Source organism: Antennarius striatus, chromosome 16 (genome assembly GCF_040054535.1).
Source record: "Antennarius striatus isolate MH-2024 chromosome 16, ASM4005453v1, whole genome shotgun sequence".
Lineage (NCBI taxonomy): Eukaryota > Metazoa > Chordata > Actinopteri > Lophiiformes > Antennariidae > Antennarius > Antennarius striatus.
Window position 1 is genome coordinate 13,424,832 of NC_090791.1, and position 24,980 is coordinate 13,449,811.

Sequence of the window (24,980 nt, forward strand, 5' to 3'; positions counted from 1 at the left end):
ACACAAAGTCGTTACGTCACCACGTTGATTTTTCAGCACGTTGGGTGCGCTTGGTTTATAATACAATGTGTTCCGGTTGTTTGGATGTGAGATTTTCACCAATGAATTGATGACGTTTTATACGCATGATGAAATCTGGACCCCGCAAAAGTTAATGTCCATTTTAACAGTGCAAAGCGGGGTCGTTCTGAATTTACTGTCACAACCGAATTGTTATTATCCTTTGATGTTTGATTTTATCTTTGACAGATGCATTAACCGTGTCGTGGACACACACACACTCATAATCATGCATCACTTATACCAATAAGTCGTTTTAAGGCAATTTAGTTTTGCGGTATGTAAAACATATACAGACAAATATAGTTTGATTTTGTAGTCTAACGGTATGAGGGTGCTGCACCGGTAAACAAGCAAACTAAAGATATTTTCAATGAAAGCGTACCACCTAGTGGTGATATGGTGCATGTGCGCCTTCATTGATAAAAAAAAAAACACTTTAGTTTGGCTTCATGAATGTAACCGCATCCTCATGAACAGATAAAGAGGCCTGTCCAGGGCACATGCAAGTCTGCAGAACTGCTCATACAGTTCTCGCGTACATGAAATATATAGTTTATTCCCACACCATCGTCTCTGGCATATGCGTACTAGCATCATGTTAAAGTATCATTCATTCATTCATTCATTAGAATAGAATAGACTAGATTAGAATAGAATGCTTTTAATGTCATTATACACTGGTATACAACGAAATTCTTTAGACAACTCTCGTACAAAGACTCAGGTGCAATTATAAGTATAAAGTATAGCTGCAAAGACAAAACACAGGTGCTAGAACAAGCAATTATTAAAAAAATATTTACAACGAGCCATCAAGATTCTACGATGTACTGTGCTGTAGAGGCCGAATAGCAGCAATTACATTAATGCTAATCGTCAAAATTATACATTGCTGTATAGAGATCTAGTTTACCTCAGTTGTTCTGGTAAGAACTACCTCATTTACTCATTTTGAAGTAAAGCAGGACATAAAGTTATAAAATAAAAGATTTGTTTTTGAACAGCAATAAATGGTGCACCGTCCTGGAGGTACTGCAATACCAGATCGATGCGTGGAGTGGACGGAGCAAGCCCCTATTCCAACTCCCTGTTCCAAAAATCACTTTAATATGTTTTGATTCAATCCACTCCATATTGACGTTTGTGGCCAGATCTTCTCCCACAGTGTGTATTTTCTAGGAAATGGTAGGCAACATTCTTGTATTAAAAACACATCTGACTGAAAAGTGTTGAATGATAAAACACTTTGGGCTCTTAATCTCAACTTCACACGTCTCACACCGATAGTGGAGAAGGTTAGCATCATGAATATGCTTTAAAATAGACAGGTACAACATTTCAAAAGACAATAAATAGTTAAAAGACTACTCGTGCCATAGTGTACCTTCTGGTGTTGTGAAAGAATCTCGTGTCACATGTCTGGGGGTGAATCTTGAGATTTTGACCTCCGGAAACCAATATTGCAACGTTTCTCCAGTGGAGTTGGTTGAAGTCCTATATTTAGAAAAGAGCACTGATGGGGTGAACTGCGGGAGGAAGACTTTGTCCTGGTCCACAGGGGGACTGTGTGAGTCAGGCTCAGCCCTCCCCCTCTTCTCTAAGGCTTCTACAGCCTCATTACTGGACGGTTCTGATGCAGTCGAACCGCCGATCTGGAATCATTGGACGACCCGCTCTACCACTGAGCCACTACAGAGATCCTGGTGGCCTCTGACGATACAATTTGGAAGTGATAGATACATGCAAGTTAAAGCAGATGGCACAAAATAGTACAACATAGGTTTGAATCTGCATGATCTGCTTTGTCATGTGTCTGTCTCACATGTCATGTTTAACTGCTAATTAGTAATACCTATGTTCATCCATAAATCCACTGTTCTACGCAACAAATGTGTTAACAAATCACCAATCAAACTAACTTGTCACTTAAATTGCCAAGATTTTTTTATATCACGACAAAGGGTAAACTCTGTCTGATGCAATTATGGCACCAAACAGTCCTGCAATAAAGCAGGACAATAAACAGGTCAGTGGAACTGAGCCTCTGCTTTTCTTAGAAATGGATGTGACATCACAGACACTAACAAATTTTATGGTCCAGTTCTGTGGCCGTTATCCACTCTCATCCAGGCCTTGATACCCTGAGGTGTCATCGAGCTTTATCGGGAGTGTTGTCAAGAATTATATTAATGTTGCCTACACCATAAATTGATTGAAGTGCTCAAATAGAGCTAACAAAAATTGTCACTTGAGTTATCAAGAAAATGGTGATTATCTGCCCCGTATTTTGACATTCGTTCATGTACTACTTTCCCTTTTTCACAAGGCTGACATTCGACTATGTGAGAGTGTAGGGTCAGTTTTTTACTTTGTAATTAGCACACAATAAAGTTTGTTTTATAATTTAATGTTGGCATTGATGCATTGGGGTTTTGCATGAGGCAAACAGACAACCAATCAAAATCCACAAGGAAGACTCCAGAAACAGATAACTCTGAATCTGAGCTATCAGCTACATCATCCAGTGGTAGCTCAGTGGTGAGTGGAGAACAAGCAGGGAGCAACATGAAGAGAAGACAATGACAGCTACCTGTCATGTGGTTACCAGGTAACCATCATGTCTTTTCATTATAACCTTGCACTGCATGCACCCAAAGCTATAAAGAGAGGACAAGAGACAGAGAAAAACTTGGGATTTTGGACTCAGGAACAACTGCAGAAAATGGGAAAAACTGCAATTTAAACATGGTATTTTGAGACATTTCTGGACAGAGTTTAGATAATATTGTATATGTAGACAGAATGTGTGAAATTACATTTTTGAACCTCATGGACATCAGAAGCAAGTACGATGGGTGATGTGCCTTACTATCCCTGCCAGAATAGAGTGCACTGAGAGGAAGTCACATTAACCCCGCTCCTCTGTCAATAACCACAGATTCATCAAGCACTGTCACAGCATATTTTAGGTAGCACATTTGAATTATTTTGAATTATTCAATTCATTTATTTAATATCAATGCAAAGCCACTACACCAAAGACTAAAGAAGACTGTGCCTGAACTTAACAAATAAGTCACAGAAGGGTGAAGGTTAAAGGAGGAGCATGTTCATTGATTCTTGGAAAATTTACCACAAATGATGGCTCCAAATGATAGTGAATCACTGATTGTTAGATGAATAATAGATCAAATGGAAATTTTCGTAGTGGTTTCCATGAACACAGTTTCTCAAATTGTGTTCCGCTAAATCTCTTTATACGCAAGAATCACACGATGAGAAAACACTGAAATTCAACTGTACAGGAAATCAAACCACAACTAATTAACTCAGAGTATCTGTCTAAGAGAAGTTCATATTGAGGGAAAAGAAAGTCAAAGAATCTTCAGCTTGTAGTAACCATATTTGATGATGGACAAGCATGCTAAGAATAGAGAACAGATCAGCAGACAGGGCATCTGCATCCTGACTCTGTCACAGGGGTTGGGAAATGAACCATCTGCTCTAAGCTGTTTACTGTCTTTTTATGTGATCAGAGGCTGGGGGGTCAATACCAGCAGCACGGGAAGTGCTCTGCATAGGGTTCAACTGGTCTGAAGTTAACCAAGCTCAAAGAAGTATCCGGTTGGTGATCAAGCACAATTCTGAAGGATACAAGAGATTGTGTAGTACATCGTTGCTGCATCTCTATGCATACATAAGGTTATAGGAACTGGCTAATCTTCTCCATCCTGCACCTGTTTGACACCATCCTCATGTCAAGATACTCGCTATCACAAAGAAGAGTTATGTCATTTGCTTTTTATTAAATTTTGCAAGAAGCATAGAGGGATTAATTTCCTCTGAGTAATATTTCTAAGAATGAATAATTTACAGGCTTTTGTGTAGATCTTCCCTCTGCCTTTGGACTCCGCTGAGGCATAAGGGTCTCGGTTTCGTTCCACTATCTCTTTATAAATGACATCTCACCTCCCAAAATAATAAGAAAAATATAGAGCTACCTTCCTCCACCTGTTGTGACATGAGAAAGGTGTGAGAAAGTCCACCAGGCAGTGCCAGTACAAGGTGTGGGTTGAACTAATGTGTATTTCTATTTCAGGAGCTGAACAGGGAACTAGAGGAAATTTGGGGTTTTTTAAAAATTAGTTATATTCACCTACAGATACATACAGAATACATACAGAATACCTATGACAAAATCCAAATTTAAATATTAACACATGACCATATCTCTGACCTGACGAGGAGTTCATTCTTCATATGTTACTTCAGCAGTTATCTCCAACTTTCTGAACAAAAGGAATTTCATACGTATTTCTCTTTGAAACTACTTGGGCTGAAGAAAACCCCAAACCAAAACAAACAAAAACAAAAAACAAAACAAAAAAACTTTTTTCAGATTTTAAAGAAACTTCTTTTTCAGCCAAAAATGCATTATGTTTGTGTTAATTTGTTGATTTTGTCTGTCTTAATTAATGTTTTTCAGAATGAAAAGCTGTGTGAATATCCTGAGGAGTGACATGATGCCAGATCACAAATGAGAAATAAATGAAAGTGTAGAAGAAATTATTAGTTGGTGATTGAATAAATGTTTTAATAAAATTGAAATGGCTACTTTTTAAAGAGATATCAGCAATTGTGACAATGAGTTAAGGAACAAAAATGTGATAGCTGCTTTAATTCAAATTCAAATTTACCCACAAAAGGAAACGTTAGTCCTACTTGCTTCTGCTTGTTACTGATTTGGTTTAAACTCCATTAAACATGTCTGCTAGTAAAGAATATGTGGGAGGAAATTTCATGGCTTAAATCTAGGGTGCCAGAACTTACACTGTGACCTAGATGATACAACTCCAGCTGCTCCACTCAAATATCACCACCTCCTCACAAGTGTCTATGCTTGCAATCAGATAATAAGCAAATCAATCATAAACATTATACAGGACCACTAGATCATCGTTATCTCACTCGGACTTCTAAGTGGTCAAACAGTATATTGCCCCTTGTGAAAGTATGATGTTGCTAGGATATTGACATTATGACTGCCTTTAAGTAGACAGAAACATGATTAAGCCCTGACCCCAGAGGAATATGTGTCAAGTAAGGGTGAGAAAAAGAAGGACAAGGGTTATGTTTGCAGAGACACCATAATGCTGTGTATCTCATGCATATGGTAGAAATATCGTATGCATGAAGTACACAACAATGACAAAAAGTTTTGCATGTTAGGACCGTAGTCTGACAGCCAGTTGCCAGTTAAATGTTGTTTAGAAAAAAGAAGACTAGAATTGATACTCAAAACTGTGCATTTTTTATTAGGTTTCCCATTTTACTTAATGTCATTAATCTAATTTTGACACTGGGTGGCCCTGCGTTCAGACAAGGAGGTGAGATAAGAACATATAACATGATTGCAACTTTTCACTCCTCTCCAGAATAGACGTATAGGATGACTCACTAGAATCCATTAGACCATGTTTGTTCCTGCCATGTACGCTAATGATTACATAGCCTATTGGTGTCACTCCACATGTAAACCATGAGCAGCACCACATTTATGGACAAAGGGGTCAAAATGAGGTAAGTGCTCATAAGGTTACCAGGCAGTGGCATGTGAAGCATTCATTTCTTGCCATATCAGATTTGTTTGCTCTGAGTATCAGTAGATAGTCTGTGGCCTATTTCTATTGTTATATATAGGTTATCAGGGGTTTCACTAAAATCAAGGTTTATTTTGTTAACCGACTCAGACTGATAGAGCAGAATAATTAAAAGATAATTAAAACCTGTGTTTCCGATAACCTATATATCTATAGAAATAGGCCAGGGACAATGTACTGATACACAGAACAGAATCTGAACTGCAATGTTAAGAAAATAGCATTTATATATACTATATATATATATATATATATATATATATATATATATATATATATATATATATAGTATATATATATATATATATATATATATATATATATATATAGTATATATATATATATATATTACCATTTCTGACCATAAACTGTTCTTCACTGCTTCCTAGACCGTCAGCGACTCAACAACCTGTTCCTGTTTTCAGAGAGTATCTTTCTCTCATTTGATTTTGTTTTTAACAAACAGGTATACATCATTGGTTTGAAATGCAGAAATATAAAAGGATTGGCAGATTCTAAATTTTCTTCTGGGCCAGGCGAAGATGGTGATTTATCTAAGCAGGAAGAAAAAAGGTTCAAGGTTCATCTGACTGCAGTGCAGAATCCTTTTTAAGAAGAATGTGCAAAGCAAGAATCAGAATCGATTTTAACTATTTCAGAGCTATGACTGATTTAGACACTTTTACGAAACTATGGTGTATCAAAGGTGTCTTATATTCCGTGTTGAGTGAGGAACTTGTGTTCAGTCAGTGGTTGGTTTAATTCATGTATATGTTCATACACATTGTGTTTCTTCTTTTTGAAATGTGAGTTCCTGGTTGCATGAATCTCTTTTGGATTTTGTATAAGTCTTGTATTTTGACTTTCATGAATAAAAGTGATGCATAAAATCAAATCAATCAATCTTCTTCTTTTTCTTCTTCTTGTAGAAGTACTGTATGGAATGCAGCTATGACGTAAAAGGAAGCCTCCTACAGATAGAGCTTTCAGAAGTTAACTAAGTAGATCACTCCTTCTGAGGGAAAAAAAACGGATGGAGAAAGTGCTTACAATAAAGGATGCAGTCCTCTTTCTCTATCGCACTGGATTTTGCATGTGGATTTTAATTTGGCTAGTTGCAATCTATCAACGACCTATAGAGGGCAGTAATCCGTCTTTGCTACGTCTAGTCTCTTGTGAATCTAATCAGAAGAAGAAGGAGCGTCATGTCGGGAGTTCAACCGAACATAGAGAAAGAGGGCGATGATTACTCTTTGCTCCCTTTAGTTCATGACATTATCAAATGGTAAGATTGTGTACGAGTTGTATGCTTGGAGAAGACTTCTGGCATCTATGTGCTATGTCTCTGTCCATCAAAACGAACTTTTCCTTGTTGTTGTTACGCTTCTTGTTAACCAAAGCTAACATTAGCTAGTCTTTGCAGCTAGCATAACCTAAAACGTAAATATCCGGTTATACTTTAATCAGAGAAATAACAGTTGTCTTATTCACTTTATCAACTCCAAGCATGGACAAGGACAGCCAGGATGTCCACCATGAGCTGGCCAAGCTGAAGACTAAGATCCAGGAGGCTCGCGAACAGATATCCAACATGCCGGGGATAGACAGCAGCCCGTCGGAGCAGCAGCAGCAGCTGGCCACGCTGCGGGAGCAGGTCCGCACCAAAAACCAGTTACTGCAGAAGTACAAAAGTCTGTGCATGTTCGAGGTACCAAAGGCATCGTGAAAAGCAGGACCGGACCCCTGCACGTCGTACAGATTGTTTGTTTAAGCCCTCGGATGTGGAGCACAGAAATGCGGGCTTCATAAACTGGACGAGGTTGGAATGGATTTTCAGGGAACAAGGACTTGATTTTTCTTCTTCTTGCAAAATGTGTTTGGACGACAATGTCCGAACGAAGCAGAAGTAGCATGTTGTTTTTGTTGTTGTTGTTTTGGTATCGTTTAATATCTTGTAACTGTCTTCCTAATAAAATTGAGAATTGAATGATTCTGTTAATTTCCCTGTTAATTATACAGTATGAGCATATGTTAGTGCAACGTTATGCTCAAGACAAAATTGAAGTTGTGGTTAAAAGAGCAACAGATTGGACGTAGGTGTCCAGAGGGTGTGTGTGTAAAGGGGATGAAGTGTTTGATGTTAAAAGTTGAGGGGTAATATTACTATTTTATTATGTTTACTATGTAATTTCCCTGCGGGGATTAATAAAGTGTACTACTTCTTCAACTTGAGATGAATATACAAACTTTTCTGAAAGAAATTGTTTAGGAAAATAATCCTGAAAATGGGAGTGACTTTCGTGCTTGAAGGCAGTATTTAGCAAGACCTGCAGCATTTACTTATTTGAGCCAAATAAGCTATTAATATTTCACATAATTAAACATTATTAATTTACTATCACTATTTCTTAAAAATGAAAGCATTACTTTGAGTAGAAGTATTATTTCCCTCATTCTGTGAATGAACTATGTGGAAGGATGGTGCTAATTATCCACTTTGTTTCACATTTTTAAATGTCAAAAAATAGGGTATAGTACATTTTAAGAGGCTTAGAATACACAAAGGCTCACACAAATAAATGGATTTATAATGTAGAGCCATGATGAGATTTATCAAAAAACAAAAACGTGGGGAGTGATCCAAATACCCCAAACAAATCACACCCTGTAATAAACTAAAGAGTTGCAAGCCCTTACCGATTGTTTCCACGTTAGTGTCTCGTTAAAATTTACAAATGGAATAACTCGTATGCATGAAGTGACGGGATGAGCTATATCAACCCAAACATTAAATCCATATAATATAGGTGGGGGGTTTTTTTGTTACCTGTAGCTGCATGACATTTTCCTTTAACTGCTGAATAAATTCACGTGTTTGAGTTTGAAAGGAAAGGGACTGAAAGAAGAATGAAATAAACATGGTTTTTATTTTGTCTATAATACAAAAGTTGACGCAGACATAATAAATACACATTCAGGATTTGTTCATGATGCAACAGACATTCAAGTTCAGACAAGTTAAGACAAATACATAATTGTAAACATTTTTTTCCTCGAGTTGCCTTCATAGCAACCCAATTCAGAGGCAAATTTTACAGCGTTTTCAGAGCATCTACTGCGTCACTATTCCAAAAAGGCCTTTTTCCACCGTGAGTTTCTGCTCGATGTGTCACAGGTTGAATTCTGCAGTCTTTGGACACATGCGCTCTGTAGGCAGATCGGCTGAACTTACACCCTGCAAAGTCCCACAGAAAGTCAATTCACGCATGCAACTAAATTGTCAGCATATGATACAGCCTCTCTCTTTGGTGTGGCTGCCCCCCACAGCTTTCTCCTTTATGTACATCAAGTCAGTGTGAACGCTGGGCCTCCGCGCGAAAGGGGCCACAATCCCGTACGCGTTCTCGTCTTTGCACTTCTTGTTTCTGGATGATTTTCTGTGGAGAAGCTCGCAGTACTGTAGGGAAACTTTGCAGTGACGATCGGGGCTCATTTCGTTTGGCAGCTTGGCCATGGTAAATAAAGTCTGAAACATCTGGTCGACGTTGGTGTTCTTCTTCGCTGAGATTTCAAAGTACGCACAGTGCTCATCTCCATCAACCAGCTGCTCGATCTCGTCCTCTTGCACCTCTCGGTAACAGTCCTTGTCGCACTTGTTCCCGCAGATGACCAGTGGGACGTCCAAGTTCTCCTTGGTTTTGATTCGCAAGCAGGACTTGGTCTCGTGTATCTGGCGTTTCAGGCGCTTTACCTCCTGAAACGAGTCTCTGTTGTCAAGGCTGAACACCAAGATGAACACATCGCCTGGAAAACACACGATAGAACAAGTTTAATGTCAAATAATAAACAAAATTCACAGTCTGGTATATCTTGAAAACATCCACACTAAATGCGTTTCAAGTAACTTTTGCGATCAACTCACCGGTAAGAATCGAGAGCCTTCTCATCGCAGGGAAGGGGTGATTTCCAGATGTGTCCAAAATGTCCAGCTGGTAAACGTCTCCTCTGATACTGTAGAATTTCCTATGAAAGTCCTCAATAGTGGGTGTGTACTGGTCTTCAAACCTCTCGTTCAGAAAACGAGAGATGACAGCAGTCTTTCCAACTTTAGTGGAACCCAGGATCACCATCCTGCGGCAGTTCTTGGCCGGTATGTTGAACTCATTCCCGGATGTGGACATTTTCTTTATCATTTTTGCAGATGTTGCACCCGGAGGTCGATAGTGCCTGAGCAAGAGATGGATTTAAATTCCTTTTAGGAGATGTGACTGGTCCAACCTTGTTGAATCTCTGTGGCTGGAGCAGGAGTAGGTTGAGAATTTATGGGGGAAGTTTGCCGCGCCTCCCAGTGCGTCATCGGCCGCGCTTTCAGCCTCGGGGAGAGGGAGTGAGAACCGAAATCATGATGTTACTATGGTTGTTTGTGTGCGTCAGACCTGTTCACCTCTTGTCCACAGAAAATGAAGGGACATTTGGTCGTTTTTCGAATATTATGTCTAATTATTGGAAGGTTTCCACATTTCCATGCCTTATTAGCACAGGTGTTTATTATGACACAGTCGCCTGATTGTGGCAGATTTGAAATGCATCAGATAAAGACATCTCGAGTAACCAAAATGCATCCAACTCAACAGTCTTGATTGATTTCTTGATGGACTGACTGATTGACTGATTATTGATTGACTGATCCTCAAAAGGCACAGGCTCCATCTGTTTCCTCAACCATCAGTAATTGGCAGACACTGTTCCACAGCAGATCTCTCAGCCACACGTGACGTTTTAAGGGAGAAACAGTGGGGTTTCAATTTTTTATTTTATTAAGTTAATTTTTATTTAGTTATTACAAGGAGGTGGCGTAATTTATCCAATCTTGTGCATAGATATTGCACTCCTGTTAAAATATATTTCTTCATATCTAGTTGTTTTGCTGTTTTCTCCTATCCATTTTACCGTTGTTGTTGTTTTCACTTTTCATTTATTTTAATTTTTGTATTATTGACATCTTTTCTTAATCTTTAGTGTCGTTTTGCCTTACTATTATTAAATGTCAGTGACTGCCAAAGAGGCAATGTAAAAACAATTGTGACAAAAATAACAACAATAAAACACATTTATGTCAACTAACATGCTTTACTAATGAAAATAATCTCAAATTGAAATGAATTAACAGATTTGAGTTTCTGAGTCCAAAAACACAACAGTTAAAATAGACATTTAGAAGCTGTTTTATTTGAATCCTCTAAAGCCTATAGGGTTCATGAAGATAGTAATATGAGTAGCAATGTGCACATTATCACAATCAGAGGGGGGGAGGGGGGGGGCGGGGACATACAATGAAGATCATCTGGTTGTAACAGGTGCTATCCAATTCAATTTATTGATGCTCTCTTATGTGTTAATTGAAGTGCTGGGAGTCTATAGATAGAGCTCACAGTTTGTGACTCAAAGTCTACTCACCCACTTTGTCACCGTAGCCTTTTAACACCTTCTACATTTTAGTTGAAGGAGTATGCAGAGAAAATTACTTTCTAAAGAGAAAGTGTTGCGTTCATGTGTTACTTGCGCATCTGTATCACTGTGTAAGAACTCCCCTTTTAATTACAGTTGTCATAACATTCTTTCATAATACTTTTGGACTTACATCTAGCCACGCCATTGCTTCATTTTAAAGTGTAGTCTAAGACAGCTAAAATATAACACATAATATGATAAATAACTGTAGATAATATCTTCCCAATGTATTTTTCAAGGAGAGATTAAAAGCATAACCCAAGTGACACATTCATAAAGTATTTAGGAAAGCGTTCTGTAATCATAACACTGAGCATCCTTGTTTGTTGTATGTTTTTTAATTTAATGCCCCTTTTGACATAAATTGGTTATGCATCATCGTCATAATCGTCGCCGTCATCGTCGTCACCATTATCACATGATTAAGTCGAGCAGCAGCGTTTGGACAGGTTCAGGAATATTTATTATACCCTGTGTCGCTGCTCATCTGTCATTCTCCCACACTATAATCATGTGCTTAACGTGAAAAAAAAAAAAAAAGAAAACATGTATTTTACATGTAACCCTAGCAACTCCAAGGTAAACAAAATCTTTACTTTTAGTATTTACCTTGATTTCATGTGAAACCAAAAACTCGCTAACACTGATGACCTTTTGTAGTCCTCTGTGGGGCACTGGGGATGAAACCAGATAGATGTACTTAAGCCTGGCTGTTCAAGGCTTCAGCGATGGGTTTGTGTAACCAGGGTGGAGTGAACCAGTCTTATGCCCTTGACGATTGGTCAGTATTTCAGCCAGTGTGTTCCCAGGGATTGATTTAACAGGACACGTGCAGGATGGCCTGTTCATCAAGCCACTGTCATAAGACTACCTACACAAAACATAATGGAGTGAATACCATGTATGTTCTAGAAGGAGTGTGACATCTGTGCTCTGAACATTTTCAATTATATAAATACCTATAAGGCAAGAATAAATTATTTATTATTACATATTATATTTATTATTACATAATGGTAGCAGATAATGGTAGCTTCTCTTAATGCACTATTAATAAAAGCATAACCTGAAATGCGACATTTATACGTGTGTGTGTCTATAAATGATTAACAAGTGATTTGTGTAAATGTATTTTGTAAAGTTGTGTACAAATTCTAAACTTCTTAACATCCATATACAGAGGACCATTCAAGGTTACCAAGGTGGAATCATAATCCTTTTACATCTTCTAATTAATAAAACTTCAACAAAACATAGGAAACACTAGACATCACCAGTGATGGAGGAAGGAATTCACTTACAACCATTTATTCACTACACTACTGTACTTTGTATGACCTTCTGTTCATGTATTATTGTTACTTCTTCATTATATTTCATACATAGTTCACGATAAACACAGAAGTTCTTTATTTGTTTGGCCAGAGAAAGAGGAACATTACTGCTGTGTTAAACCTCACTGCTGAACATTCAGAGCCCGGCTGCTCACCTGAGAACAAACTCAGGGCCAGTCCTGGAAAGTACAAACACACAGTACTGTAAAATCTGTCTCTTTAGTACTATCTCTTTGTCTGTGTGTTTCTTCAAGATTTCGTCTTTGGTCATGTCCGTTTCTGTACCTGATTGCAGTCGTTCTGTTACATGTCTGGACCTCACCACGTGGGCCTTCACAGTAGAGCCGTCAGTAGAGTAAACACACCGTCTGCAGCTCACACACGCCACGGCCAGTCCTGCACATTAAACTACGTAATTTCCTTCTCTGCCATGTTTGCTCACATTAATTAGTGAAGAGGACAGAAATTAACCTGGGAAGAAAACATTGTGGCACTGTGTGAGGACACAGTGCTTTGCAACAGATGTGACAACAAAACTTTTGTTTTTTGGTGAAGCGATTGAATAGCGATAAGCAGTAAAACTGTAGTTCTGATGTTTTAGGTTTATTTAAAGCCAGAGCACTGTTTTTACTGAGCAATATTTTTTATTTCTGTTGAATGTTTGATTTCATTTGCAATTTTATTAAACAAAAAACACATGGCAGGAGAAGGAACACATACAGCAGAATGAACTGTCTGATATCAGAGAGAACAGCAATGTTCTTGGTGCCGCATCATCACCCTGGCTCTTTGTGATGTCATATCACACTCGCACAGCCACATGTGCGTAACTGGCTCGACACGTGATCAATTAGTTGACAGAGTCAATTCACATTTAATGTGAGCGTATGTGTGTGTGGGGTTGTGTGTGTGTGTGTGTGTGTGTGTGTGTGTAAGTGTAAGTGCATTTGCAGGTGTGAGTACATTGTCTTTATTAAGAGATGATCCACATTGATTTGCATCACTTCAGGCTTCTGGGGTTATTTTGGGCACAAGTCACCCAGGAACTATGTTGTAACTGCAGTAAATGTGCTCTTAAAGGAAGGCGGATAAAGTCCATTGGATTTGATGTTAGTCCAAAATATTATTCCAGCATAGACCATATGACAGCATATGACTGTGAAAATGCACACATCCTAGAGGTTAAATCAGAGTTAATTTTACCTCAAGAAAGTAGTGCATCCCTGGGATGCGCTTCAAGAAAAATTTGTGCATCCTAACATGACATTTATGCATCCCAAAAGTAATAACAGAATATATGGTAAAAGCATACGCAAGGATTGTGTTTTACCAATAGTACAATATAAAAAACTGAACGTAAACAAACTGCTAATTTAAATGACGTTATTAATAATAGCGTCATAACAATTTAAATAAAAAAAACCTAGTAAAATTATATATTACTTTTATATAAATGTTAAAGCCTGGTAATCATTAAAAAACTGTTTTAATAATAAAAAAAGAAGCAATTTCATTGTCACTTGGGTTTCTCCAACTTTTGCATCTTTTTCAGAGGCATGGTGATAATCAATCAACCTGTATTTGTATAGTATTTAATCACATCAGCAGACATTTCAAAGCACTTTAATAGACACACAAATCCAAATGTCGTGCTTCCATTTGGTCGATTTTAAAAAGGCAGTCTTGTGACGAAGAACTCACACGAGACAATCGCACGGGATCAAAATATAATGGCTAGTTCCGTGTTCCAAATTTGTGTGAACAAAAGAAGAAATTGTGAATATTTTTGTTAAATGGAAGTGATTTATTAAAACAAATAAAACTGTTACCCACCTCCACTGCTCAGACCAACAGCAGCGCAATTTCTTTTTTCAATTTATATTGCATCTAGACTGGCTCTGTGACTTGTACAAAATGTAGAACATTCTCCAGTTAAGATAATTCTTTAATTGCCAAATTTCCTTTTGAAATATAACATGGAATCAGGAAAGATTTATCTTCCTAAATGTATTCATTTAACATGAACTTTAGTAAAATGACTATGCTATGAATTAAAAGTTATGACGGTTCTGCAATGAGACTTCTGGTTCAAAATCAAAGAAAAAAATTGAGTAATAAGTGAGTGTGCAAGCTTTAGTCATGTTTACTGGAATAATCATAAAATTCTCAGAAATCAAGTCAATGTTCTCTGTGCATAACTGCAACTGCTTAGTATAATTAATTAAAATTAATTCAGTCATGATGGAGAGATAAAGTTTAAGGATTTCACTCCTCTGTGTGCAAGAGAACTCTAGCGTGATGAGGAGAAGAGGGGTCGTTCTGTGTTAATGTCAACATGTCGTGAGAAATCGGACTATTGCGTGTTGCGCTGTGCCCTCCTGCATATAGAGCTGTTGAATGAAGCGTGAGCCAGTCTTTTCCAACACAAAGGCTTTGGGTTTACAAGCCACCTGTCTGTTTTGAGGAAACACCGATCTGTCAACTATATTATTCTTTACCATGCAACCTTGTGTCAGGCTCCCCGTGTGACGTAGAACAGGAGTTTTTAAATGTGTAGAGTAGCATTTTGCTCTGTCTGACAAACTAGGTTGTAGTGATTTATATGTCTGATCCTTTAAAACAGCATGTTCAACTCCAATTTTAACTCACTCTAAGAGGGAAAAAAACGGAAAATCTCCATGTTTCGTCCACCACTGTAATTGGAGCCTTTAGAAGATTATGACTCTTTGACAGAACACCATAGACCTATCACTAATATATTTTCAGACTTCCAGCCTCTGTGAGTTAGCAGAAATGTTTTGGCAATGACTGATAGCATCACTTACGCCAAACAGATGTTGATTCAGAGGGCTCTCCTTGTCTGACCTTTCTCAACTGAGATTCTTCAGAACAGGTGGTTATTTTGCTAATGGACTGAGGAGCACTGTCTGTAGACAAGTACATGATTACGTGGAATGGACCTGGGGAACTGAACTCACCTCATTGAGGCAGGGCAAGCACTTCAATATACATGGATGTTTGTTGAAAGGACCTGAAAGAAAGATTATGCCTTTTCTTGCTCTGCAGAGCTGTGCAGTATATACTATAGATCAAGTGTACTAATCCAGTTACAAAATAGGAACTTAGTTTTATTTTCACTTTGAATATCAACATTGTTTGTTTAATGACCAGAGAACAGATCAATTCAGTGGACACACAAACACGCACATGCATGCGCACACACACACACACACACACACACACACACCCACACACACACATACACACACACACATACACATGCTCCAGCTCCCCGTGACCCACTACGGCGGATAAAGCGGCAGAAAATGAATGAATGAATGAATGAATGAATATTCTTTGCTTTTGATTGTGTGAGTGAGATGCCAATTTGGGTGGACTGATTCCAACCCTGTCCATTGCTAATGTTGGCCTCACTTGCAACTTTAGTGATTTTGCATACTCCACTGCTTTCAGGACTAATGTGCACACAGATTTAACATGCAACATTTTGTGGTGAAGGACATTTTAAAATTTTTTCATCAAGACTCATTAGAGGCAGAAACAGGTAAAAATACATACACACACACATACACACACACACACACACACACACACACACACACATGCACGCACGCACATGCACACATGCATTATCTGGTAAGTATGTATTAATATCTATCAATTTTCTGGTAAGGCTAAAAAAGTCAAATAAGAAGTAAAACACTGGAGGGGGCTTCTCCTCAGAGCCATCCGAAATAAATGACAAATTATTCCTTTAGGCTCTGCAGACAACAGAATTTAGTAAGAAGCTCTTTCTGGAGAAGGTGCTTCACTGTTTCCATGAGTCATTTTTTTAAACTTATATAAGAGGTAATGGTCAATTGCAAACCTGTGTTACTCCAGAGAGCAGTGTAGCTGGCAAATGTGACGACCATTGAGGGATCTTATAAATGCTTAAGGTAAGACGTCAGTGTGTCGCTGCCCTTTGCAGCTCTGTTTATGTAACCCTAATGGCTTCACGCAGAGACAAAACAGAGGGGGGAGCAGAGGCAGAGAGGTAGCAAATCTTGTAAAAGGATTGACATACAGTATTTAATTTTACCTCACACACATGCCTTTATCACCAAATATTAATAACATCAATAGAGATATATATTGCCAATCTACCCTCCCAGCCCTCAGTGTGTATTGCAGAAACAGAGATCATATGAATGTTGAGCCAAACAGACTCATTGTTCTTTTTGTGTGGCGTCGCATTAGAGGAAACTTGTTCTTTTCCAAGCTCTGGTAGAAGTCAGGTCCAGAGAGACAGTGACTTTTTGGCTTTAGAGAATCTTCACACTGCATCTCGATATGTTCCAATTGTATTGCGACAATTTATGTAGTTCTGTTACAGAGAGAGATGAAAAATTTGTCTTTACCTATTGTTGCTTCTCTTAGACTTGTGAGATTAACCAACTCTTATCTAATGTAAAAGGAGTAAGGGGACTCTGCTTTCAGGTCTGGAGATATGGAACTTTACAGCTCAGCCAGACCCAACATGAAGAGCGGCATCAAGTGGGTGAAGGCAGTATATACTAGAAAATTGAGGGAAACTTCACGGAGGCAAACCCCTGACGTGTTTGGCAAGGCATCCTTCACCCCATTGAACAGTTCCAGTGCTCCCACCACTAGCGCCAGCACAGAACTAGCAGAGGAGCAGAATCTATTCATTATGTTTGAAGTAGGAGAGAAGGAGGATGTCCCTGTGCTGCTTCCTGCTGATTGCCCGGTTCTCTTTGTGAGCACGGAAGAGGTCAGGAGGTGGTCCGGGGTGTGAACCCCTCAAAGGCTGCAGGTCCCAACGGTGTCCAGGGGACAGGGCTGAAAGGCTGCGAGGAACAGCTAGCAGGGTTTTTTGCTTCTACTGCTTCCCAGTCTTGATCAGTACCTGTTCGAATACAGAGCAAACAGGTCCCCTTGCGATGCTATTAACACAGTCTTCCGTCAGGGAGGATCCCCCACCTCTTCTAATCCGAGGAACCTGTTGGAAAGGGTCAGTGACTTCAAGTTCCTCGGAACATACATTTCACATGACCTTACATGGGACACCAACACCAATGTCCTTGTGAAAAAAGTGCAGCAGTGCCTGTACTGTTTAAGGTCACTGAGAAGGGTCAACGTGTTCCAGGGCCTGTTGTTGTCCTTCTACAGGTGTTCTGTAGAGAGTGTCTTCACCAACAACATCCTGGTGTGGTTCAGAAGCAGCTTTCAGACAAGAAGGCTCTGGAAAGGGTCAGGAAGTCAGCACAGAGCAAATGAGGAGTACAGCTGTCCTCTCTGTCAAACATGTACAACACCAGATGTCTGTGCATGGCCACAAGCATCACCTGCAACAGTTCACACGCCAGGCACCGCCTGTTCTCTCTGCTGCAGTCAGGGAGGAGGTACAGGTCCACCAAAGCCCGCACTTCAAGACTGATCAACAAGTTTTACCCAAGTGTGATCAGAGTATTGAACACAGTACTCTGAAAGTAAATGTCAATAAGTTGTCTGAGTGCTTTCCAATAACGTCCTCTGTGCAACGTGTTTGTTCCCACTGCTGCTATTGAGCTGTTTGCTGCACATTATATTCTTATTGGCTTGTTGTAAATATATGTATTTATTATACAGTACATATTGTGTGTTATATATTGTGTGTCTGGACATGGTCACGCAGTGGAATTTTTGCCTCTTTTCCAGGCACATTATTTCTGTGACTTTAGGGAGGCACTGTTTAATGAAGTCACCATCTGAGAAAAGTTTCCTGCTATAAGCTGAGCTACCTCATAGCTAGCTATAGTAGCAGTAGAAAAAGTACTGTTGCTGAGTTTGCAGGTTAGCTGCCATTTGTTTAGCTTTCTCTGCTCACTCAGCACCAGTGTAGGAACTGGTGAGTGTAGGTCTGATGTTTTGTTGCACAGTGCTGACGTACATTATACTACTTAATCAGTGTAACAGTACCACTGGAAATTAGACACACTTCCCCTTGACTTTTATAAAGAAATATTCATTTTGATACCATCTGATACTTTCCGCACTTACTCTTTATGTGTTTCTTCGATTTCACCATTTTTGGTCATCTCTTGCAACATTTTTCATTAACAATTTAGAGCAGCTGGTCCATGGCCCCCAGTTTGGACACCCCTGCCCTAGCAGCTTGCAAATTGGAGCCACATCATTGAATCTGTCAAAGTTTAAATGGAAACCATGTGAGCAATCCTGCAACAAATGTAGCATTTCTCGTTTTATGCTAGGAATCTTTTTAATATTAATAATATTATTATTTAATATTTTACCAGATTATAAAATTTAATTCCATGATTGCATGAGAGAATATATCCCCAGGGTGGCACGGTGGCGCAGTGGTTAGCACTGTCGCCGCACAGCAAGGCGGTTCTGGGTTCGAGTCTTGCTCTGTGCAGCATTTGCATGTTGTCCCCTTGTCTGCGTGGGTTCTCTCCGGGTTCTCCGGCTTGCTCCCTAATCCAAAAACATGGCCTTCAGGTTAATTGGCCGGTCTCAAATTGCCCGAAGGTATGAGTGTGTATGTGCGTGTTTGTCTGTGTTTGTCTTTGTGGCTCCGCAGTGCACTGGTGTCGTACCCGGAATTTCCCCCGTCTGGGATAGGCTTCAGCTCCCCTTGACCCGCTACAGCCGATGAAGCGGTAAAGAAGATAAATGAAAGAATAAATGAATATCTCTTCAAGTGCAGGAAATCAAGACAACAAAGCATGATTTCATAACACAAGATCCTCTACATTCTCACATCACACATGGCTAGTACTCCTATTTTCCCTGTTTTTATTTACAAACGGGCACCACTCTGACTCAGTAGGACAGCAATCCCATCCACTGCTTGGATGTTTATCATTCAGTCATCAGCACGGATAGTCCTACTGTTCAAGCAATTAGTCATATGGACACTCTCTTTCAAGATAACAACATAGGCTGCACGCACAGGCACACTCTCTACACTGGAAAATTTGAACACACAATGGACCACTTCATGTGTGTGCTGGTGTTAATCTGCTTGGGCTGTTTGTCCCTTTCAGCAGTTTGATCAGGAAGTTATGTAAACAGGAAGTTATCAAATAGATTATAAATCATGCACAGAAATGATTTCATCTACCCTACACACATGCTAATGTAAAAAAGTGTGTCACATTTATTTTCTAAAAAACCAACAACACGCATCTGAAGAGGATGAACTGTCTCAAGTTAATTGTATGTAACTTCAGATAATGTTGCTCAGGTTGCCAGCAGACACTGGATGTCGTATACCTGTAGTAACCTTCAAAAGGCTGCATGTCTGATCAAACCCCAAGAAAGGCATTTTAAATCCTCAGCTTTATCCTCGACCTTTTTTTTTTTTTTTACAAAGGTTGTTAACTGGTTCCAAAAGCTACAATCTTAGAGTTTCAATAAAAAAAAAACAGCTTGACCTTTATAAAAAAATATTAACACTGACTATAATTAATTTCTTGTGTTGCATCATGGAAACTGACTGGAATGCACTTTCGGCTGGTCTTGATATGAATTTTCAAGGAAGCTGAAAGGTATACATAGTTTTTATATTATTTAAAATAGTGAATAAAAAATATATGAATGAGTTATCATTCATTGGTTTACATGCATTGTGACTATGAAGAACTTCATGGTCATATTATTTTACTGGGTGGTTATTATTAGGGTTGAGCGAGTACACCACTACCTGTATCTATATCTGTTCAACCACCTACATTTTCTGTATCTGTATCTGTACTCGGAATGGGCGGGACCGGAAGTGGGTGTGGTCTGACCAAAAATGCGTGGGGCTTAAATCGGTACATTATTCTAAGTCTGAAATTGATATGGATTGATCAGAAGTTGCTATTTATTGTTGTTTTTTTGTTGTTTTTTTAACTATTTACAGAAGATCCTCAAAATTGAGACTCAAATAAATGTTTTTGATCACAAAATTAGAGATCTATTTACAGGACAAGTTTTTTATGAACTCAGAACATGAATATTCTTAAGCGTATGAATATTTACAGAAGAGCCTCATAATTGAGATTCAATGCTTTTAATCACAATAGTGTATGTATATACAGTAATACAGTATGTGTGTATATATATATATACTGTATATACAGTACATATATATACACACAGTGCGCCCCCGCGCATTTGCGCATCTAAGCTTGCGACTTCACCTCATTGTGGATTTTTGCTAGTCACGTGATACCGTACGTGCATTCTATTGGCTGACGGCATCCAGAAGTGCGCTCGGTTCCACGAGTCTCGGACTTTCGTGAGACACAAAAGTGCTTTAAACAGTCGGTAGGAGTGTGGGAAAAGGTAATACAGATAGAAGGTGGTTTAATATCAGTATGGGGAGGGTCACAAACCTTTAAATTACCGTAAATAATAAAACAAATAGTTTGTTGCTCTGTCGCGGAATTCCTTCATTGCGTGTGGTTCCTGGAACGAATTAACCGCAAAGAACGAGGGTGCACTGTACAGTCGTTGCTCAAAAGACACATTGTTGGTAAGTGCAGGAAGTTGAAGACAGCAATGGACATGACTTAGCTGCAGTGATAAGAACACAAGGTCTCTCCTGCCTGTGCGACTTTGTTCTTAAACTATCTAACTCAGAGTGCTGAAATCCAAGGGCAACTCTATGTAAACACCAATAGATGTAAGAACATGTGACGTAGATATTTCTGGTGTTGTGAATGTGTGACAGGCACATATTCCCTTTTTATTTGGACCATATGATAAGACCACAAAACACAAGCCATATCCTATAATGTGTCGCACTGTCGAAATGGAGGTTTTGGCCCAGAGCAGTCTTTAGCAGTAAGAGCAAACAGAGAAATTACTAAATGACATATTAGGTCAATACTGGCAGCCTGTTAGTCTAGCCACAGTACAAAGTTAATTATGTGTAATTGGTCCTGGGTGATGTGAGTGCATTACGGCTCCATCCCATGGTCAAGCCATATGGATGAACCCACGTGCAGTAAATTGAGACCGCTACTGCACATATCACAAATAAACATGGCCATAAGGATATCTTTGAACTCATCACATATTTAAATACTGAACTTCAGTGCACTTGCTTTGAAGGGCTCTCACCTGAATCTATGTGTCAACTCACCTTTTTATTTTTATTTTTAGATATCCATCATATTTTATTTCAACCAAACATGTTTATAGCGCACTGCATTGATCATAAACCCAGACGATGAACCCTGTGAACCTACTGATTCTTTGGCCTGACAGAACCTGGCAGCCTTAGATAGTCGAAGCACATTCAACTCATCTGTATCTGACCTCACCGTGTACCAAATGGGAACACTTGGCTCTGTTAATTGCTTAGAAAAATAGAACATATTCAAGGATTTCTGTGTAGGTTTTAGGTTCTTCAGTTCAGGTTTGAACACAGCAATCGATGAACATTGTTGTAGCCCTGAGGGAGAGCATTTCAGACGGTAGGGTCATTCACACTAAGACACGGGGGGGGTGTGGGTATTAGAGTTTGAGACAGTAGGGGCGTTGTGAGGACATGGAATAACTCAGCGGGGGTCAGATCGTGCTTAGAGTGTGATTTCATATTGCACAGGTATAACCAGTGGAGTTGATGGGGGGTAAGCATGATGTGATCCATCTGTCTGCCACAGAGAAGTCTTAGAGCTGAGTTTTTGAGGTGCTGCCAGGAAAGAGTAAGCAAGGAGAAGGTGAGAGGTTTAAACTGGGTAGTTATGTGATGTAGCACCTGGCTTTTCATAGCTCAGGTGAAAGGAGACAGTGTCAGATATGAGTGGGGCCAAGTGATTGAATGAACGGAAGAGGAGCAAGTTCCAAGTTGCAACCGAATCATCAGTTTTCAGTTTTCAATTCAAAGTTATATAACCCAGAAAATGAAACCACTGCTGGCTTTGGTGATCTTAATATTTTGAGTTACTAATTGCTTCACTGAACACCTGTATCACTTGTATCATGATCTTTTTTTTCATTTTGATATTAGAATGTCATAATTTTTATGTACAAAATGCTGTCATTGAGAATCAGATCGTTATCCATGTGTCCCTACAAAGGAAACATTACATGTACTTTGTCATATTCATACTGCACTCACATAGTGACAGGTGGCCAATGATCTGAAACAGGTGGTGCATTTTAAATAATCCAGTGTTCGTGAGTGTGGCAACCTTACTGACACCTTTACTTGTAATATGTATAAAAGATTGTTGGGTTGACGAAGTATGAATAGAGCTGAATAGACAGGAGCCAAAATGTATATGCAAATAATTTCCCTCCAACATTTAACATCTTATAGAAGTGATGGTATACAGTAATGTTAGTCATTTGGTCACATCAAACTTCACAGAATATTCAAGTTGATGGTAGATGGGCAGATTAAGAGATTTTCTCTACAGTTCTCTACATTACACGTTTAAGTCAAAGAAAAGAAAAGGAAAAAAACAACAACTATAAAGGATTAAAATTAAGTAAAGTAAATTCTAACCTTAAAGTGAACCTGATTCTAGAAAACTAGACGATAGCCACTGTCACTGCAGAAAATTGATGAATAACATACATTTAGACTAAATTAAAAAGGGCTACATGCTGTTGCGTGTAAAACAACAGCAACAGCAAGACAACAATAATAACAACAGCAGCAATAACAACAATAATAATGATGATAATGAGGATGTGATGAATGTAGCCGCAAGAGGACACAAGCCAGTGTCTTATTGTGCCGGTCCCAAGCCCGGATAAATACAGAGGGTTGCGTCAGGAAGGGCATCCGGCGTAAAACTTTTGCCAAATCAAAGATGTGAATCAAACCTATGACTTCCATACCGGATCGGTCGAGGCCCGGGTTAACAACGACCGCCATCAGGGCTGTTCACCTACAGGGTGCCGGTGGAAACTGTACTACTGTTGGTCGAAGAAGGAGAGGAGGAAAGTGCGTTCGCTCGAAGAAAGAGAAGAGGAACACCAAGAGTATAGGACTAAGAGTAGGGACGTTGAATGTTGGAACTATGACAGGAAAAGGTAGAGCGTTGGTTGGCATGATGCAGAGGAGGAAGGTAGACATACTGTGTGTACAGGAGACCAGGTGGAAAGGTAGCAAGGCTAGAAGTTTAGGAGCAGGGTTCAAGTTGTTCTATCATGGTATAGATGGGAAGAGAAATGGAGTAGGAGTTATCTTGAAGGAGGAGTTTGTTAGGAATGTCCTGGAGGTAAAAAGAGTGTCGGATAGAGTGATGAGTCTGAAGCTAGAAATAGAAGGTGTGATGTTCAATGTTGTTAGTGGGTATGCTCCACAGGTAGGATGTGAGCTGGAGGAGAAGGAGAAATTCTGGTCGGACTTTGATGAAGTGATGCAGAGCTTGCCTAGAAGTGAGAGAGTTGTCATTGGAGCAGACTTCAATGGACATGTTGGTGCAGGAAACAGAGGGGATGAGGATGTGATGGGCAGGTTTGGTATCCAGGAGAGGAACGCAGAAGGACAGATGGTAGTTGACTTTGCAAAAAGGATGGAAATGGCTGTAGTGAATACTTTCTTCCAGAAGAGGCAGGAACATAGAGTGACCTATAAGAGTGGCGGTAGGAGCACACAGGTAGACTACATCTTGTGTAGACGGTGTAACCTGAAGGAGATCAGTGACTGTAAAGTAGTGGTAGGTGAGAGTGTAGCCAAACAGCATAGGATGGTGGTGTGTAGGATGACTCTGGTGGTGAGGAAGATCAAGAGGGCAAAGGCAGAGCAGAAGACGAAGTGGTGGAAGCTGAAAAAGGAAGAGTGTTGCATGACTTTTAGGAGGGAGTTAAGACAGGCTCTGGGTGGTCAGGAGGTGCTTCCAGATGACTGGACAACTACAGCTAATGTGATCAGGGAGACAGGTAGGAGAGTACTTGGTGTGTCATCTGGAAAGAAAGTAGATAAGGAGACTTGGTGGTGGAATGAGGAGGTACAGGAGTGCATACAGAGAAAGAGGTTAGCTAAGAAGAAGTGGGACACTGAGAGGACCGAGGAGAGTAGACAGGAGTACAGGGAGATGCAGCGTAAGGTGAAGGTAGAGGTAGCAAAGGCCAAACAAGAAGCTTATGATGACTTGTATGCTAGGTGGGACAGTAAGGAGGGAGAGACTGATCTATACCGGTTGGCAAGACAGAGAGATAGAGATGGGAAGGACGTGCAGCAGGTTAGGGTGATTAAGGATAGAGATGGAAGTCTATTGACAGGTGCCAGTAGTGTGATGGGAAGATGGAAAGAGTACTTTGAAGAGTTGATGAACGTGGAAAATGAGAGAGAACAAAGACTAGAAGAGGTGACTGTTGTGGACCAGGATGTAGCAAAGATTAGTCAGGATGAAGTGAGGAGGGCATTGAAGAGGAT

At 39.5% G+C, this 24,980-nt stretch overlaps 2 protein-coding genes and 1 pseudogene across 2 annotated transcripts; 1 reads left to right on the plus strand and 2 right to left on the minus strand.

The window, feature by feature from the left end:
• Positions 1 to 1,071: 1,071 nt before the first annotated feature.
• On the minus strand, positions 1,072 to 1,187 carry LOC137610384 (U2 spliceosomal RNA; annotated as a pseudogene).
• Positions 1,188 to 6,909: 5,722 nt separating this feature from the next.
• On the plus strand, positions 6,910 to 7,710 carry med9 (mediator complex subunit 9). Its single transcript, XM_068337527.1, has 2 exons — positions 6,910 to 7,008; positions 7,230 to 7,710. Exons 1-2 carry the CDS (start codon positions 6,929 to 6,931, stop codon positions 7,447 to 7,449), a joined length of 300 nt encoding a protein of 99 aa, XP_068193628.1. The 5' UTR covers positions 6,910 to 6,928; the 3' UTR covers positions 7,450 to 7,710.
• A 932-nt stretch (positions 7,711 to 8,642) lies between these two features.
• On the minus strand, positions 8,643 to 9,999 carry LOC137609912 (dexamethasone-induced Ras-related protein 1-like). The gene is made up of 2 exons (XM_068337271.1): positions 9,646 to 9,999; positions 8,643 to 9,527 (listed from the first exon to the last, which is right to left on the minus strand). The coding sequence occupies exons 1-2, from the start codon at positions 9,914 to 9,916 to the stop codon at positions 9,004 to 9,006; spliced, it is 795 nt and encodes a 264-aa protein (XP_068193372.1). The 5' UTR covers positions 9,917 to 9,999; the 3' UTR covers positions 8,643 to 9,003.
• Positions 10,000 to 24,980: the final 14,981 nt, after the last annotated feature.